The sequence below is a fragment of the Porites lutea genome, chromosome 5, assembly GCF_958299795.1.
Source record: "Porites lutea chromosome 5, jaPorLute2.1, whole genome shotgun sequence".
NCBI lineage: Eukaryota > Metazoa > Cnidaria > Anthozoa > Scleractinia > Poritidae > Porites > Porites lutea.
Window position 1 is genome coordinate 15131949 of NC_133205.1, and position 20321 is coordinate 15152269.

A 20321-nucleotide genomic window follows, 5' to 3' on the forward strand; every position below is an offset into this window, starting at 1 on the left:
ATACAAGTCTTGTAATAAAAGTAGTTTAAGAGATGCACGTGGAGTTTCGAAATTTTGTCACTTTACACCGTCAAAAATTTTCGAGACCCAAAACTTGTTCCACTTGATCAATCGTTTTAAATAGATTTAGGGACGGATATGTTGTCAGGCGACGGGTAGGCTTAAGCCTGGTGAATTTGTTTTAAAGGGTGTTAAAGGGTATATGTCACGAGGACATTGCTGTTTTAGGCCAATCCTATGCAGTGTATTTACCCTGACACAAAATGCTTCTGTCGACAAATTTATCAAACAATTTTCATTTGGGAACACTGGCCAGAATAATTTTGGGGGTGCCTTTTTTGCAGGCATAGGTTTAAAACTCAAGATAGTCAGCCCACTCACTCATGCCACCGTTGCCATCCATTGCAACGGATAGCATGGGCAGGAAATAATTTCAATGCGTATATAATACCGTAAATCCCCTCAAGTACCTTTGACGGGGCACGTACCCCCAGCTGGGAGACTAACGAAATTTTGGAAATCAAAAGTGGCATTTGAAAAATCAAACGCGTCTAATTTTGGAAATCAAAAGTGTCATTTGAGAAATCATATCAAACGCGACAAATTCTGGAAATCAAAAGTGTCATTTGAAAAATCAAACGCGATAAATTTTCGAAATCAAAAGTGTCATTTGAGAAATCAAAACGCGTCTAATTTTGGAAATCAAGAGTGTCATTTGAGAAATCAAACGCGACAAATTCTGGAAATCAAAAGTGTCATTTGAGAAATCAAACGCGATAAATTTTGGAAATCAAAAGTGTCATTTGAGAAATCAAAACGCGTCTAATTTTGGAAATCAAGAGTGTCATTTCAGAAATCAAACGCGACAAATTTTGGAAATCAAAAGTGTCATTTGAGAAATCAAACGCGACAAATTTTGGAAATCAAAAGTGTCATTTGAGAAATCAAACGCGTCAAATTTTAGAAATCAAACGCGTCAAATTTTGGAAATCAAAAATGCATTTGAGAAATCAAACGCGACAAACTTTTGCAAATCAAAATTGTTATTGGAGAAATCAAACGCGACAAATTTAAAATCAAAATGACACAATAAAAAACGAAAAGGATTTTTCCTTTTAATCATAGACAAGATATCAAAATCATAGATGACAAGAAAAGAATCAGACATAGTAAATTTTATTTGTGATGCTCCTCGAACACCGTATGACCTTTGTATCGGAGAACATAAAAAGGAAGTTTGACATATATTATAAACAGCAGAATAATGCTGGCACGATACCCAAACGTGTGATCTAGGTATTGAATAACAGCTGAAACAAAGTAGCCGTACACTCGGAGTACATTCAGACTCCAATAGCAGTCAGAGCAAAATGATCTCTCAGAAACAGAGTTTGCCGTCTTTGGCCTCGATTTTTTTTGTTTTATCGATTATATTTTACTGCGCTGGTTTTCTGAGAATTGAATTGGAGCTGAACGAACAGAAGAAGAGAATACAAGCTCTTGAAAGCATCGAAGAGACTAAATCACACACCAACATTCTTGACCTCGTAACAAAGAGCAAGGGAAGCACTCCTGGTAAGTTTTGACAAAAAATACTTAAAAATGCAAATTTCCTTCGAGATTTCAATGCAAAAGACATCTGCAAAACGAACCCGCTCGTTTAGCCATTTTGAAACGACTGCCGAGCATAGAACCCAGCTCAACGAGGTCGATACATGTATTTCTAGTTTTGTATTGACGTCAGTGTTGACGTGAATCGTTCACCCGCCGAGCCAAGAGAACAACCGGTCCGTGCACACTTCGGCCAATCTAATTTTCCATTTTTCCAACAAAAACGGAAAAAGGAAATATTACTTATCCTTGTCATATTTACATATTTTAAAGTACAGACAAAATTAGAAAAAAAGAAAATGGTCAGGAAAATTGATCATTTTTTCATTTTTCTAATTTTGAAGTCCGCTTCAAAAATACAAAAAATACTGTAAACGGCTAAAAGAGATATTTTGCTATTTTTTATTTTCTTCCTATTGTTAAAAAATGAGAAAAATGAAATAATGTCCAATTCCTAACTCATTTTTCTATTTTTCCGTTTTTCGCCAAAAATAGAAAAACGGAAAAATGAAAAAAATAATATTTATTCGCACCATTTTTTCATTTTTTCCATTTTGTTCAAAAAATGAAAAAATAGAAAAAAAGCATACTTATCGCCCAATTTTCCATAATTCCATTTTAATAAGAAAAATGAAAAAAATGACAAGTGTTGCAAGCAATTTTCTATTTTTCCATTTTTTAATAAATAGTAAAACTTTAAAACGATACACCCTTTCAGACCGTTTTTCGTTTTTTAGGCAGAAAAGTGAGAAGTTATGAATATTTTAACGGTGAAGAAATGAAAAACCTAATTCGTATCCACTACCGACGCACTAATTAATTTTGGTTAGAAGATTTACCCAGGGTCGGCAGAGATGTGGGGGAATTGAGGGGGGCGGGTGGGGGAGGGCTTAGTTTTCGAGAAGCGGACGTAGTTCCATTCACTTTTGATCTCGATTTCCCTAAAGGTTTGAGTTGTCGGGAGTCGACTGTGGATGGAAGCGGCGGGAAAACTGTAACGTACCGGCCGTGGAAATGAAGAACATTAGAAAGGGTACGAGGGAGGAGGAGAAGGCGTGAAAATTGGTACAGGAAAAGGGGGTGGTAACTCAACGGTTTTCATGCCAGCAACAGTATGGTCCCCGCACAAAAAAAGCGGTTCGTGAGGGATATTAAGGGGAAGGAGTTAAAAACAAGGTCGTTGAACAGTCACATGCACAAAATAAATAAAGAGCACGCCAGTGAAGAGGTCAGACGCTTGTAAATGAAATAGATGCTCAAAAGTAGACTGCTTAGCCTGCCGAAATAATGGATCTTGCCGCAGAACGGGTGTTTTAGGATTGCAAGAGTAAAGTATGTTGAATTAATATTATGGAGGAGAAACATAACGAGACGGCTAGTATACACTCGCGGGAGAGAACATCTTAATGATCTGGCCCATACATTTGCTCATACATTTGATTAAACGTTGGATAGCGACTATCCACCGGATAAATCACTATCCAGCGGCCTGATAATTTTTTATGTATTTTATGGAAACCAATTGCGTTATCTACTGGATAGTTATTTATCCAGCGGATAGCGTTATCCACCTTTTAAGCAACTCAGCCCTGGAAAGACGAGAGCAAAGATCGCTAATGTCGGGAAACCAATGCGACAAGTATGGGGAAACGTTCTACAGTTTGAATGGAACAGGAACACCTTATGGTGACGCAGTGTTAGAACGGGTCACAGAGTGAGTGCTAAGTAATGAGGTAAAGGAATCAGCTAATCAAATCCAAACGTGAATGAAACTACTTTCGCATTCCGAGAACTAAAGCAGCCCCACCCACCCTTCCCATCCCACGTCTCCGCCGACCCTATGTAAATCGTCTAACAAAACTAGTGAGTCTAAAGTGGATTAGGTTTTACTGTTCTTTGTTGGTAAATGTTCATGATTTGTCATTTTTCTTTGCTATTTTTCATTAAAACAAAAGATGAAAAATTATCCGTTTTTGTTTGTTTGTTTGTTTTGTATTTATTGAAAAAATGGAAAAATTATTCGCAACACTTGTCATTTTTTTCATTTTTCTTGTTAAAATGGAATTATGGAAAATTAGGCGATAGGTATGCCATTTTTCTATTTTTTCATTTTTTGAACAAAATGCAAAAAATGAAAAAATGGTTCGAATAAATATCATCTTTTCATTTTTCTGTTTTTCTATTTTTTGGGAAAAACGGAAAAATAGAAAAATGATCTAGGACTCGGAGATTATTTTATTTTTCTCGTTTTTCTAACAATCTCAAGAAAATAAAAATAGCAAAATATCGCTTTTAGTCGTTAACAGGATTTTTTGTATTTTTGAATTTAACTTCAAAATTAGAAAAATGAAAAAATGATCGATTTTCCTGACCATTTTCTTTTTTTCTCTTTTTTTCTGTACTTTAAAATATGCAAATATGATAAGGATAAGTAATATTTCCTTTTTCCGTTTTTGTTGGAAAAATGGAAAATTAGATTGGCCGAAGTGTGCACGGACCACAACCGCCATCAAAGATATGTCTTGTCGTGAAGATGGCTTATTATTTGGGCGTGGCCCAAATAGAGTAATGGAAACGGCTTGTTTTGAGCTTGTTTTGACGCAAATGTGCAAAAGGCACGCAATACGTGCTAACGTAAACAAGGCAAGTAAACAAGCGAAGCGAGGCGAATGTCTGCCATGCGAACGTCTTGTACAAGGTAAGAGGCATGTGGGAAAGAAAGCTCTGCTACCCCACGGCACTTAATCGCACTTTTACGATCTCAAAAGTTAATTTGAATCTTCAGTATTTTTGCCTCATCGAAATTTGGAAGTCTGAAGTCCAGGGATGAAATCTATCAAAAATATTTGGAATATTAACGTCGGGTTTTGGTCACAATAAGATCACAAGCAACGAACCTCGAAACACAGAAACTCAAAAAACGGATCGAAATCCACCAATCACAAATCATAAACAATGACCTTTTGAACCCGTTGAAGAAAACTTTCGTTTCCTAAGAGGTCCGCTAAGATGATTGACGTCTGACATTTTTTTGACGAGAGGATCGAAATGCACCAATCATAGAAAGACAGTTTTAATTGCATGTTTCCTAAGAGGTCATCTGAATTTGCGGTTTTCTTTATTTTATGTCCATTTTCTTTTCTTTATTTTGTGATTGGTCGATTTTGTTAGGTCGAGTGGATAATCCAATGAGGAAGGATTTGGATATCGTTTGATCCGAAATTTTTCGAAGCAGCAGTGAGAAGCAGTTTGGATAACATTTGGGGTCCGTGCACACTTCGGCCAATCTAATTTTCCATTTTTCAAACAAAAACGGAAAAAGGAAATATTACTTATCCTTATCATATTTACATATTTTAAAGTACAGACAAAATTAGAAAAGAAGAAAATGGTCAGGAAAACTGATCATTTTTTCATTTTTCTAATTTTGAAGTCCGCTTCAAAAATACAAAAAATACTGTAAACGGCTAAAAGAGATATTTTGGTATTTTTTATTTTCTTCCTATTGTTAAAAAATGAGAAAAATGAAATAATGTCCAATTCCTAACTCATTTTTCTATTTTTCCGTTTTTCGCCAAAAATAGAAAAACGGAAAAATGAAAAAAATAATATTTATTCGCACCATTTTTTCATTTTTTCCATTTTGTTCAAAAAATGAAAAAATAGAAAAAAAGCATACTTATCGCCCAATTTTCCATAATTCCATTTTAATAAGAAAAATGAAAAAAATGACAAGTGTTGCAAGCAATTTTCTATTTTTCCATTTTTTAATAAATAGTAAAACTTTAAAACGATACACCCTTTCAGACCGTTTTTCGTTTTTTATTTTATTGAAAAATGGCGCAGAAAAGTGAGAAGTTATGAATATTTTAACGGTGAAGAAAAGAAAAACCTAATTCGTATCCACTACCGACGCACTAATTAATTTTGGTTAGAAGATTTACCCAGGGTCGGCGGGGATGTGGGGCAATGGTGGGAGGGGGGGGGGGGGGGGGTGGGGGGTGGGGGAGGGCTTAGTTTTCGAGAAGCGGACGTAGTTCCATTCACTTTTGATCTCGATTTCCCTGAAGGTTTGAGTTGTCGGGAGTCGACTGTGGATGAAAGCGGCGGGAAAACCGCAATGTACCGGCCGTGGAAATGAAGAACATTAGAAAGGGTACGAGGGAGGAGGAGAAGGCGTGAAAATTGGTACAGGAAAAGGGGGTGGTAACTCAACGGTTTTCATGCCAGCAACAGTATGGTCCCCGCACAAAAAAAGCGGTTCGTGAGGGAGATTAAGGGGAAGGAGTTAAAAACAAGGTCGTTGAACAGTCACATGCACAAAATAAATAGAGAGCACGCCAGTGAAGAGGTCAGACGCTTGTAAATGAAATAGATGCTCAAAAGTAGACTGCTTAGCCTGCCGAAATAATGGATCTTGCCGCAGAACGGGTGTTCTAGGATTGCAAGAGTAAAGTATGTTGAATTAATATTATGGAGGAGAAGCATAACGAGGCGGCTAGTATACACTCGCGGGAGAGAACATCTTAATGATCTGGCCCATACATTTGCTCATACATTTGATTAAACGTTGGATAGCGACTATCCACCGGATAAATCACTATCCAGCGGCCTGATAATTTTTTATGTATTTTATGGAAACCAATTGCGTTATCTACTGGATAGTTATTTATCCAGCGGATAGCGCTAGCGTTATCCACCTTTTTAGCAACTCAGCCCTGGAAAGACGAGAGCAAAGATCGCTAATGTCGGGAAACCCATGCGACAAGTATGGGGAAACGTTCTACAGTTTGAATGGAACAGGAACACCTTATGGTGACGCAGTGTTAGAACGGGTCACAGAGTGAGTGCTAAGTAATGAGGTAAAGGAATCAGCTAATCAAATCCAAACGTGAATGAGACTACTTTCGCATTCCGAGAACTAAAGCAGCCCCACCCACCCTTCCCATCCCACGTCTCCGCCGACCCTGTGTAAATCGTCTAACAAAACTAGTGAGTCTAAAGTGGGTTAGGTTTTTCTGTTCTTTGTTGGTAAATGTTCATGATTTGTCATTTTTCTTTGCTATTTTTCATTAAAACAAAAGATGAAAAATTATCCGTTTTTGTTTGTTTGTTTGTTTTGTATTTATTGAAAAAATGGAAAAATTATTCGCAACACTTGTCATTTTTTTCATTTTTCTTGTTAAAATGGAATTATGGAAAATTAGGCGATAGGTATGCCATTTTTCTATTTTTTTCATTTTTTGAACAAAATGCAAAAAATGAAAAAATGGTTCGAATAAATATCATTTTTCCATTTTTCTGTTTTTCTATTTTTTGGGAAAAACGGAAAAATAGAAAAATGATCTAGGACTCGGAGATTATTTTATTTTTCTCGTTTTTCTAACAATCTCAAGAAAATAAAAATAGCAAAATATCGCTTTTAGCCGTTAACAGTATTTTTTGTATTTTTGAATTTAACTTCAAAATTAGAAAAATGAAAAAATGATCGATTTTCCTGACCATTTTCTTTTTTTCTCTTTTTTTCTGTACTTTGAAATATGCAAATATGATAAGGATAAGTAATATTTCCTTTTTCCGTTTTTGTTGGAAAAATGGAAAATTAGATTGGCCGAAGTGTGCACGGACCATTTGGCCGCGGCGTTTGGAGGCACGCGTCAATATGTTGTTCAATCATGTTATCCCGGGTTAAACTTACAAATGCACACACTGTCCGCGGTAGGCCCACACTAAAATATAACCCTGAGTGTTTTCGGAATGGGCTGGTCCGCGAACTCATAGAAAAACAAAGCAAATTATCAAGACATTCAATGACATCAAAGACTCAAGGACCCCATAGACGTAATACCAAATTGGAATATCAGGAGTGTATGTGTAAAATGGATAAGAGTTTGAACAGAGGAATGTTGAACAAGTTTGAGAGCCGCAAGATTTGTGTAGCTGGTTATCAGTGTGACAATAGTGATTTTGATTTTTGCATTGCGGAACACAGCGAGTTGTCTGTGATAAAAATATGTTCCGATGAAGGAAGAGACGATTGTCAACAATTGAAACCAAAAGGGACTGAGGCTTCTTTTGGAACTACGGTGATAACTGCAACAATTCTTTTTATTATTTCAATTTTGTTTAGCAGGGTGACGGTTAATGAACTTTTGTTGTATTGCGTGTTGTGTTTTTTCATCTAATTGTGTATGTTGCGACGCAGTACATGTACGATGCTGTGTGTCGATATTTTGCATTATCAGCAAGTTTTGTGTGGAGTGTTTTGATGGCAGCGAGGTGACGACAAGAGAAGGTAATGAGCTAGTTGTACAGAAGGAAAATTGTGTTGTGGAGAAAATAAAAGAAGCTGAATTAAGATCTCGTCGTGGGAAATTTATTTATAACAGAACTTACAATTTCATTGGTTTAAATCAGGTTAGTCCAGTTATATTTTCGGCATGACAAATTACCATAAAATCGAGATTGTAATTCGAAACTCACGTTGTTTTCAAAATTTGCATAAAACGGGCGCTGCAAAGAAATATTTAGGTTACAAGCGCTTCGAAATACTGTACAACAAGTAAAAGCTATGCTTTTCTGAAGGTGGTATATCTTTCAAAACTATCGATTCTCAAAGCAGCGGTTTAAATGTTAAAGCCCGTGGCTGGTTGAAATCGTCTCTTGCCAGTTTGCTTTCAAACGATTTAGGATGGATCGAATCGACTTTAGATCGATTATTATTTTATCAGCTTGTGGCATGACAGCTGGCATGAACGAAACGTTTTTCTTCTCGATAAAGTTCACTCAACAAATTTAGAAAGATTTACTTGACTTTTCATCGAACTGTCTTTTTTGTGGAACGAACTGACTATTTTATGGAACGATCTGACTATTGATTGGAACGATCTGACTTAGAACGATGTCAACGATCTGACCATGGAACGAAATGACCGGTTACCGTCACTAGCAGACTACCGATGAGCAAATTAAAATCTTTGTTACAGAAAACACGGAAAGTGACACTTTTTGTATGGAAGAGTATTCGGAAAAATACACCATTGTCGTCTGAAATTCATTGTTACGTTAAAAATAGAAAAGGTTTACACTTAAACAGGTACAGAAGTTAAACTGTAACAGTGTGAGGTTTTTACTTAAGGGGCAACTCCAAAACTAGTTCGTAAACGAGGGAAGGTGTATCTGTCGTCTAAGCATCAGAGCACAGGCGATTTAGGTGGAATGAGATATCCAAATAGGCTTCTAAGTAAGAATTTGCCCCTCTGTACCAGTAATTTATCCATTTTATAGTGCTTAAATCAGTTTGAATCACCGGGTTAATTTTGGCCAATTTAAGCTTTGTACTGATATGGAAAAGAATCCAGGACCTTCAGTTTATGTAGATGCTACAAAAACAATTAATGCTCCATACTGTCAAGGAAATGTTACAGGATTTGGGGAAAATGGTGGACAACGATGTGTCGCAATGAGTCTGTGCGCTTTAATTTACAGTAAGATAACAAGTACTTCAGTTGATGATATGACTCAAATAATGATTGTTGGTATTCAATTATATTCTAGTCTGTCACTGCTTGCAAGACAATCTATGTTAATGTTAACAGAATTGCCAGGAATGGTTACAGTGTTTGAGCAATTTTTCCACCTTGAAAACATACAGTGACAGTTATACTTGTCACATCCATCACTACTGTATATGCCACTCACAGGTTACAGCATTTGAAACACTCTTGGCACTGAACTACAACTCATTCATTTTAATGGTGGCAATTATTGGTGTTGGTATCTACAGCACTGAGGCTGGGGGATATAATGTATTTGATTCTCATGCTAGAGATATGTATCATAACAGTCATAGTGAAGGGACATGTGTATTGTTGGAAATACCATCCATGCATAAATTAGTACAGTATTTTCAGACTCTACATAGGAATGAGGATATATATGAACTTAAAGCTGTACATATTGCCACCTCTGAACCTCATCTTTTCTCAAGCAATGTTGAAAATTGTAGTATATCAAATGTTAATAGCTACCAATGTTCCTGTAAACAGTGCTACCCTATAGCAGTTTATGCAATGTGTTACTCTCTTATTAATCCTTGTGGATACTGGACTTAAGGAACTTTATTTGCCCTTCTTAGTAACCGGAATACACTGTACAAAGTGATGGGTGTGACAACACATCTGTCAGTATCAGTGGAGCTGAGATAAACCTTACTCTCTGGGCCGTAACCACTTATGTCCTATGTTGCAATTTGGCTCCAAGCATGTCTGCATTGAAGATGTGCATGTTTTCAAACATTGTCGTGAAATGACATTATTTCTGTTGTGGATTGGGACATACTGAATAAGCTGTGTGGTTCAGCAAACAAGTGGAGTGAAGGATTTGTCTTCTCTGGTAAGATATGATGACAGTTCGTTAGCTGCAATAAGGCATGTTCAAAGTATCATACCGTTAGCCCGACCACGCCCAAATATACGCTCACACAGCGTCTTGTCTCTATTTGTTGTTACTACTGTAGTGTCATATGAGTGATCGGAGCGCGCGCTTTGATAGATTCGAATAGGGAATGGAAAAAAAATTATAAAGCGGTGTTATTAACTGGATCTTAGATTAAAATACGTCATATATAGTTATGATATTTACGGCGTCAGACACCTGACATGAATAAAAGCGTGTTCCACTAATCAAAGCCGTTATTTTTAGGCTTGCCCACCGAGGCAACTCTAAGGTAGGGGACATAGACCTCACTGGTGTGATCTATTTTCTATCATCATGCAAAAGTTCGATTGGATCATCCGTCTACCTTACCAAATAGTTCTTTTAACCTGTTTTCTATGTGAACGGCAGTAGCTATCGTGTTACATTTTGAACTTAACAATAAATCGAAACTTAAAAACGTTCAGCTTGTGGACAATACTAACCAAAGCGCGCGCGGCGGAGGAGCCTCCATTGTTGTAGGAGACGGAAACCTGTGATGCGAGAAAATTTCTTTATGACGTCAGCGTACGACCGACCGACCGCCCGTAAGGACTGGCAGGAAGGTACTTAGTAGATTTTACAAGGGGAGGGGGGGGGGGGGGTGGGAGGAGGGCGGTACGGGGAATCCAAGATTGCAGCTTGCGTTTGTCTTGGTGAAACGTTCACCAGTTCACCTAGAGGTAGCAGGTGGTGTTTTTCCAGTAAAGATATTAATTTTTTTAGCTTGGTCACACTTATAAAATATCTTCACACAACTGTCCATTCTAGACCCGATAGAAAGAAAACATAATAAGCTTATGACGAACACAAAATTCTGCCCGATTTTTCTTCTAGGTCTTTTTTATTTATTAGCTGAGCTTTAGCCTCCACGGTGGCGACGGCAAAGAGAACGTCAAAAAATAAACAATAGGTTTACAAAAAATAACAACTTTGCACATGCATCACTCTTTTTTTGTACATTTCTTTGTCGTCACTGTACGACTACGACGTGAAAAACTGTGTGAAAATGCCTAATCGTGCGTTTCACGGAGGGTGTTAACAAGCAGCGACGAATTCTTCTTTCTTTTTCTAAACTTGAGTGCGTTCCCAAAGAAAACAACTCCTGGATAATTCGCCAACATTTGCCATTTTCAGCTAATTGGAATAAACGCGACAGAGTTTGACATTTTTTGCTGACGTCGCCTTTGTCGCTGCTAAAACTCCAAATTGACTCCAGAACTCGGAACCTGTAAATTGGCTGCTATCAAAGAGTATCGCGCATTAGAATGTTTTCTTTTTTTGCTGTAAACTTGAGTTTTATCTTGATGGGAACATTTTCATTTTAGCTGTGTCTGCGGGATATTTGTTATTTATCAACCAGCCCCAACCTGAAAAGGAGGATTCGTTTTAGTGGCTTACAAATTGTTTTTGTTATAAGTATATATATAAACGGAGGCTTTGCTTTGAGCAAAAACGTCTTATTGCTGATCTTTAACCAAGAATTTCAGGTGGTATACACTATCCTACTAAATGCGTAAGAAAGTCAATTATTTCTCAATATTATAGTGTATCGAAAGGGAAGGTAATGTTTAGGAAATTTAGAAAAAAATAACCGATACAGCTATAAATAATTATGGTCTAAAGCACTTGCCCCCTTGACCAGTAAATTGTTTGGTGCTTGACGTCCTTGGTTTTGCTGACCATAATGTGACGGATTAATTATTGCATTTTTTTAGACCCTCAGTCCACTAAACAACGAAGAAAGAGAAGCACTGCTGATAATATCAAGAACAAGACGGAAAGTAAAAACCTAGAAACAACAATGCTTAAAATTTTGTCGGAGTTAAAACAGCATCACTCATTATCACAGAGTGGCACGTGTCTTCCAGGTCATCCCGGACCACCAGGTCCGAGGGGGAAGAAAGGGACCCGGGGAAAAAGAGGACAGAAAGGAGACCAAGGTATTGTGGGGTCGCCTGGAATGAGCGGCAAGCAAGGTATCATTGGACCATCTGGTCCAAAGGGAGATGTTGGAGTCAAGGGACGAAAAGGAGACATGGGACCTGCAGGCATGCCGGGAGCTAAAGGGGAACCTGGTGAATCAATTTCAGCCCCTGTTGTTGCTGTGTCCCCTAAAACGCTGACAGTTAACGAAGGTGGATCAGCCTCGTTTCAGTGCTCAGTGAATGGTAATCCTAAACCTGTAATAAACTGGAGTAAACTGAATAGTCTGTCACAAATGAGTCCTTCAACGGTATCAGGAGGAAAGCTGCTGTTAAAAAATGTGGCAGGAAATGACGCCGGAAAATATAACTGTTCAGCGGTCAACATCTTAGGAAAGGCGCATGCACTGGTACAACTTGTGGTGAATGGTAAGTTTGTTGTGACTCGGGTGATTGTATGGATAGAAAGTCGTCTTTTGTTATTTAAAAATAATTAACATATTACTCAAAAATATTTACATCCTTTTTTTTCCTCAAAGGTATACGTACCTTAGACACGTACCTTTTTTAGTTGGAAAAAAAAAGCCTGATAATAAGAAGTGCTTGACTAATCGAGCTAACAAGTCAACTGGAACCGGAAGCTGTTTCAGGCTTTCTTTTGCCAGCTGGGGAAGCTACGGCTATTACTGTGATGATCGATATCTTCTTTTACATTGTATAATCTCACTTTTTATACTGAACACTGCTCTCTTGGTGTCTTTGGGGCAATTAGCATCTCATTTTATTCATGTAAGACAAAGAAAAGGGGTGAAGTTCCTCTCAAAATATTAAGTGCATATTTCCGCAATTTTCAGAACTTGTGTTGTCGAAGTAGGAACAGCCTTCGAGTCCCTAGTATCACAGAAAACGTCCCGAGTTAATAAGTATCGAGTGACGGTAAATGTAGCAAACCACGGCCTGATTTTCTTCCTTTTCACAAAGAAGTCGAAAAAAATTAATATATTTTTCTATTTATGGTCGTGTTGCTGTTGTTTGAGCACTTTTGTCTAAGCCATAGTCTAAACTAATAACGAATTTTTTTTTTGAGAATCGTCCAGATTTTATCATATTTGCCCGGAATAGTCAATCGATGAAAATCGGTATCGATAAAAATCGATAGCAATCAAGTGATTTTTATCGATTGATAACTTAAATCGGTGAAATTCGATAAACCAAATTGCTGTGTCGAATCGATATTATCGATTTTTCACGGTCTTAACGATTTATAATGGTAAGTCCGATATTGTTGTTTTTTGGCATAAGTTAGATGATCTTAGATAGTACAGCTGAGAAAAAACGTTCACGAGTAACAACTGATCAACAAACATGAAAATAAGAAATGTGGAAACTATTACAGACACAACATTCTCTCTAAAACCGTGACCCTTTTATGCATAACAACAAAAGCGTTTCGGTTTAGTTACATTCGCAGTTCTCGCAGGCAAGTAACACGAGAAATACAAGAGAGAAATAAAAGATTTCCCAGCCTGAATTTCAGGGATCCCCTGGAGTGGAAGGGATGCTTGAAATTTAAGTTAAAAGATTTCCCTAGATAGATTTTCACCGTTTTCCGTCATCAATCGATAAAATCACTTGATCGATTTTTATCTATTGGCTACTCCGGCAATAAGTAACTACCTGCAGAACTGATGTTATTTTCCGAAGGGTGGTAGATCTAAATCGTGAAAAACTAGGTGTCTGAAAAACCTGGCCAATTTCGGCCATCAGAAGAAGACTTTCAACCGGGTTTTAAAGAAAAGATAAGATATTTTAAACCTTTTTTTTTAGAAAAAAAACGGATAATAAGTTTTTTGATCCTTCGACTCTTAATTGCAACTCCATTGTCAACAAATGACTGTTTGCATGAAATCAGTTTTCATTTTTGGATGAACAGAAAAACAGATGTATCTTCCGATATAAGATCGATGAAATCGTTTAAATCTAGATAAATCGAAAAACGAAACAAGTGTGTCATCGATTTCTACCGATTGATCGATACAATCGATATCAATCAAATCAGAGATACCGATTTTCATCGATTTATCGACTCATAAATCGATACCGATTTTTATCGATTGACTACTCCGGGTATTTGATGCTGATTATCTTTTCCAAATTTCACAATTAAAATAATTTTCTTTGCAGTTCAGCCTCATGTTTCCCTTCATCCGGGACCTCATCACGCTATTGAAGGAAGTAGTTATACTCTCCCATCCTGTCACGTGACTGGGTATCCTGCACCTGTGGTCTCATGGAGAAAGTCATCCGGTCCACTACCCCAAGGACGGGTGAAGTACAACAACAGTGCATTACAAATTCTTCATGTTCGTAAAGATGATTCTGACCTCTACTACTGTGCGGCATCGAACCTGCTAGGACGCGTTGAAAAGAAAACTTTCTTAGTTGTTGTTTCTCCTCCACGATTCACTGTCAAACCACCTGCTAAAGTTGTCGCATGGGTTGGTGACAGTTTGAAGTTAAATTGCAGCGCTACTGGTGATCCACAGCCAGTTATCAGCTGGAAAAAACAAGGAGGGCAGCTGCCCGTTGTGCGGAGTCAGCAGATGAATGGTTCTTTGGTAATACGAGGCATAACAATGAATGATAAAGGGAATTACATTTGTGTTGCAGTAAATGCAGGAGTGTTTAAGTCGGAGACTGTTACCTTCACTGAAGTTAAGAAAGGTCTGTTACAAGTCATTTCTATAGTGTTATCTACAGTGTTAGAGTTAACACTGTTTGGCAAATAATACAAAATCTAAGGAACAATAACTGAAAATATCCTCCCGGTCAAACTGCGCGCATCGTCGTTTCGACATTTTCCATAGCAGCGACCAAAGGGAATATGAAGGGTGGATAACAAGGATTTGAGAATAGTGGAAAGTTGTTAGTTGTTTATATTACATAATCAAAACCAGCATACAGTACAGAAACACCTTACATGAAACACCTGCGAGATCATAGGTTGTATCATTTGCGATATGATAACATTTCTTTTTGTAATTTATAGTACTATTTTTTATAATTCTTGTAAGTCCTTGAAAGAACCTAGCTTGCGAGCTCTCGGAAGTTAATAGTTTACTAGCAAAGAATATAATATAACCCACATTGAGAAGTTAAATAACCACAATGTTAGTCGTTCTCTTTACTTCGCTGCTCAAATGTTAGTTTTTTCTTCAATTGTGTCTTATTATAAACGTCCACATGGGAGCCATAATCGGGGTAGGAGACCGCAAACGCGGGGTCCGAAATAGTCAAATGTTCTATTTTTAGAACAAATTGCGCTACCCTACCCGGGGACGTGTAAGTAGAAAAAATATATTATATTTAAAGTATTTGTGGGCAATTCTGCCGCTAGACGCTGTTTGAAGCTGGTGGAACTGCATTTATTATGAATTCAAAGTCTTAGAGATATTTGAGGAAAATAAGCCATAATTATCTTGTTGTAGTTAAATTTCCACCGTCCTTTTGGTCCCAAAAAAACCAAACAGGGATATTTGATATTTTTTCAGGGATATTTCTGTTTCGTCCAAACAGGGATATTCTTACCTCAAATTCGAAGGAGGCAATGTTGATAGAAATGGAATTTATTCATCTCCTACGGAGATATTTTCTAATGCCATTTTGTTTGTTTATCCTTTTCGCGGCACCGTCGCAAAAAAATGCGCCCGCGTCATGGCCCAATTTGTGCTAACAATAGCACTTTTGACTATTTCGATTCAACCAGCCCCATTAGTGGACAAGGTATCCAGTTACAGTCTCTTACTTCGATTATGGCTCCTGGTCCACTGTTGTTTGTTTCTTCGATTTTTTTCCTTATATTTTCAGGTGCTCTCACTTCATCCAGTATCCTCGCCAGCCTTGATAGCAAGTACCTCAATAAGTTGAGTACATATTTAGACCCAGTCCTTCAGAGTCCAGGTCGCAGCAGGTTTGTGAGGTGTTGGCACGCTAAGACAGATGGTTGGGCGGCATCAACATTCCACAGCAACTGTGATGGAAAGGGACCCACTGTAACCATCGTCCAAGTTGGTAGTTACGTATTTGGTGGATACACTGACAAGTCTTGGGGTGGTGAGTATCTGATTTCATAACAGACTTAATCCGACAAATTATACAATAGAATGCACACTTAATAATTTGCCCTGCTAGCTTTGTGACTGGCACTTCTACTTTTGTAACTGGCAGTGATACTTAATAACGTTTCATGTAATGTGACATTCATTTGACTTCTTGTTTATTAATCTTAGTCCAATCCTAGCAAGTATCAGTTGTCTGTGTCGCACACAGTTCATGTTATAGGGAATGTACAGTTCATTGCATATGGTGTAGAGCTCTATACTACAGAGTATCTTTGATGGAAATAGTCCCACTGTAACTATTGTTTTTGAAACATAGTTAGTTAAAGATCCGTCCACTGGTAGCCGGATATTTCGAAAACGGAGCTATTCTGCCCGTGTCAAAAAAAAAAAAAATGCATCCAAACATAGTGTATACAAATCATTCTAGCTCGTCCAGACGGAAACGCTAAGACGATGGTAGGATAGAATCTCTCACAGGGCATGCGCTGTTTGACGTATAACATCATCGTTTTTAAAGAAACCTCCTTTTTCGTCCGTCCTCACGAAAACGAAACGCTGGCGTTTTTTAACAAAAATTCCAGTTGGAACTGCTTTCGAAAATCTGCCTTTTTGGTGCCCAAAAATGCTGTCTCAGACGAAAGGCTAAAACGGAGATAAAATCAATTCGTTTTCTAAAACATCCGGGTAGATGTGGACAGGACCTAAGAGCAAGTCAGTAAATATTAAGTGTGGTTACACATAACAACACGGTAAATGTTTAGCGTGGTATAACTAAAGGTAAAATTTTCACCACATGTTGTTTGTACCATCGGATAATTTAGCAAAGAATGGCTTTTTTGCCTTTGGGTAGCAAAATCCTTGCTAAGTTAGTACCACGTTAAAATGTTTCGGGCACTTTCTTTTTTCTTTTTGACGTATCGATGGATAATCCCTATCTAGTATTTATCTTGGCAAAAGACCGGTAACTTGCACTGCACCAATTTCCTGTGGTAAAAGGTTTATCCATTATTTGTTAAATTAAAATTAGTTCAACTGTTTAGAACTGTCAAAACACAACATTTAAATAAAAAAGGACACAAATATAGACTGTCAGGGAATGGCGAATGATAAAGTGACCAGAAAAGAAAATATTTGAACAGGTGTTCGATTTTTTTAAGCATTTGTCGTCATCCAATTATTACGGAAAACAGCATTTTTGACCAAATCTTCTTTTTTGGACAGTTTTTTGGCCAGTTAGCAGTGAGTTAGCAAGTTAGCATAGACATGGTTAAAAAATAGATTTCCAACACTAATAAGAACATAATTTTCTGCTAATTGGATGTAATTAAGTAGCTTTTTGTTTTTCGAGCATAGTGGCGAATCTACTCCGATCTTTTTTCTCGCTCTCTTCCTTTCTATCCACACTTATCATTCTATTTATTTTTATTACTCAGGGAGTACTTACGTGACTCCATGATGCAGTTAAATCATGTGTTTATTTGACATGTGACTGCGAGATGTCAGTAATAGCTATATATATCAGCCTACAAATGACCTGCTCATTTCTAGAATTCTTAGTAGCTCAGTGGTTTGAGCATCGGACTAGTGTCTGGAATAGGTCGTAGGTTCAATTTCCATCTAGAACTGAGAATTTTTTTCTGAGTTCTCCTCTTCACACATATCATTCTATTTATTATCTCTTCTTTCTCCCTTTGCCTTCCTTTTTACAGCCAGTTTTGTTGCCCACATTATCGTCTTTCTTTCACATGGAATTTTGACTGAATTTTCTTCTAAGAAAGGCACAATTTTTATCTGCAAGGAGTAGTAGGTAAATGGCAAAACTAACGGTGAAGTTGTTCGCCATATATTGCTTGCTTTTTGTCTGTAACTCTGTCAGGATTAGTCAAAATTGGCTAAATGAGGTATCAGTGGAAAGATCCGTACCCTTGCTTGTTTAGCTAAACACCTTCTTAGTAGCTTAAATGTAAGGCTAACATGTATGGGTCCGTATGGACCAATAGCGACCAAAACGACGGACGTCAAAAATTTTGAGCAGTTTTCATGTGACACTGACTTTTTATCAATAAATGAATTTACATTACTAGTGTCAAAACGAGTGAGTAGAAAAAAGAAACTCGCAACAACTTACAATACTTCCCGTATCTTGAATTGACAACTAGCCCAGTAGGAGGCCAGCTTCACTTCAGTAAATCTGATTGTTCGAGTACCGTATTTATACTATTGAAGCTTGTGCTACTGAAAATGAAAACCGATATTGTATTGTTTCTCTTCTTACATAATATAGCTTTCATATTTAGCTGGGCATTTGATCAGTTTTCTCTGGTCCTTAGTCGGTAAAGCCTTTGACCAATATTTTTATGAACGTATCTGTAATCTAAATTTTACATGTGTTTTCCACAGGTTCGTGTCGCTATGTGTCATCCAGCAAATCGTTCCTGTTCTCGTTATATAATATTAATGACTACGCTCCTGTTAAGGTGAACATCAAGTCAAGTCTTTACGCTATTTATACATGTTCCAATTACGGACCAACCTTTGGTAACGGACACGACCTGTATCTATCCAACAACGCTGCAAGTAACCGCAATTCCTACACATACTGTGGCTACGCCTACCACCTCCCCCCTGGGTACTCTGCACGTCACTCTTCCTGTCGATTTTATGCAGGATCCTACAAATTCACTCCCACTGATGCTGAAGTGTTTTACGAGATAACAACTTAGTGTCTTTATGCAAACTTGTTTGTTGACTTAGCCAACTTTCACGAACCTGGTTTCGCAAGAATAGAAATGAAGGTGATCATCTTGAAGTTCTTATGTGAAATTCTAGTTTATTATTCAGCTGTCCTTGGATGTTTTCACTTACAATTTTAAACCATTTAATTTGACCATTATTAGCTATTGTCCTATCTCCACGTAGCCTCCCACGCAGACGATTTCAAGGGAGTTCTGAGAAAATATGACTCCCCTAAAAACGCCTGTGTTGGAGGCTAATCTCTGCGACGTTGAAAATCCTTTTGATTTTCACTTAGGCTAGCCTTATCTAGTTTGAAAATCAGTTTGAAATTGACGTTAGGAAAATAGTTTTTCTTTACCTGATGTAATCTTTTTCTAATACCTTCGACCTTTTTGACGAGATAATGAAACTTCCATATTAAATGTTATGGTGAGGAGAACGCACCAAGAGCATGTCATGGCTAGCTATAGATACATGGATGTCATATTGGAGCTGCAGATGAAAAAACAATAAGAGATACATGATTTCCTAGTATCCTCATAAAAAAGTGATGAATTCGTAAGATCAGAATTTATAATTCAGAGAAGTCACCACTTACCATTTATACTGAAGTCTTATGATAAGAAGCCATTCAATCTGTTTTTATATTTTGTTAAACGAATAAACATAATTTAGTTTGCTTTGTGACTGTTTCTCTATCATTGGCCGCTCAGCCAGTTTTGAGACAGGTATGGTTTATTTACAGTTAGGTTTCTGTCACAAGCTTGGCCTCCCGTTTAACGATCTCAGGGCTGGAGGCACTTTTATTGAGATTGTTCTTCCAGTTTTTTTTCAAGACATCGAGCCGTGAAAACTGTTAACTTTGATGTCATTTCCACTAAAAAACTACCTTAAAACAGACAAGACATCTAGATGCTTGCGTTTATTGGGTTGCAGTGGTCTAAGATAGCTACTCCTTTACCGAGAAATGGTAGTCCGAAAAAGAAAGAGACAAAGAATACATGTTATAAACTTAACACCCCTTGTGTCAAATTTCATTAGTTGGTTAAAGTCATGGTCAAAGGTGGGGACATTGGAACATTTTTCCAAGCGATGTAGGTACACAGACCTGTGCAACCTCGTCTCCAGGGCGCTTTTCCACCTCCAAAGCCAGGGACCTGTGGGAAATCACGATTAAAATCATTATGCATGAAACGATCCGTATGACCAAAAAATGCTCTTGTTCTAGGAACAGTGCATTACGTCGAACGGCGGAAAATGTTTGGACACTTTAGAATGAACTCGTAACTGTTTAAGAAAATAGGTTTATTGCCTTAAATAATTCTTCAGAAGTTACTTCGCGCTAATTTTGGGCTAGCTTGTAGGTACAGTACGGCTTTTTCCAAAATTGGCTAAGCATTTAAAAAAACTTCTGCTTCTGCTTCTGCGCTGCTATGGAATGTTCCGCCACACA

At 37.5% G+C, this 20321-nt stretch overlaps 1 protein-coding gene across 1 annotated transcript in view; it reads left to right on the forward strand.

Annotated features, from left to right (window-relative positions):
• Positions 1-1231: 1231 nt before the first annotated feature.
• Positions 1232-20321, forward strand: part of LOC140938867 (uncharacterized) — a 145910-nt gene continuing 126820 nt past the window's right edge. Inside the window, exons 1-3 of the mRNA XM_073388393.1 lie at positions 1232-1575; positions 11805-12440; positions 14196-14735. Coding sequence (XP_073244494.1) covers positions 1371-1575; positions 11805-12440; positions 14196-14735 — 1381 coding nt within the window. The 5' untranslated portion in view covers positions 1232-1370. The remainder of the gene's footprint in view (positions 1576-11804; positions 12441-14195; positions 14736-20321) is intronic.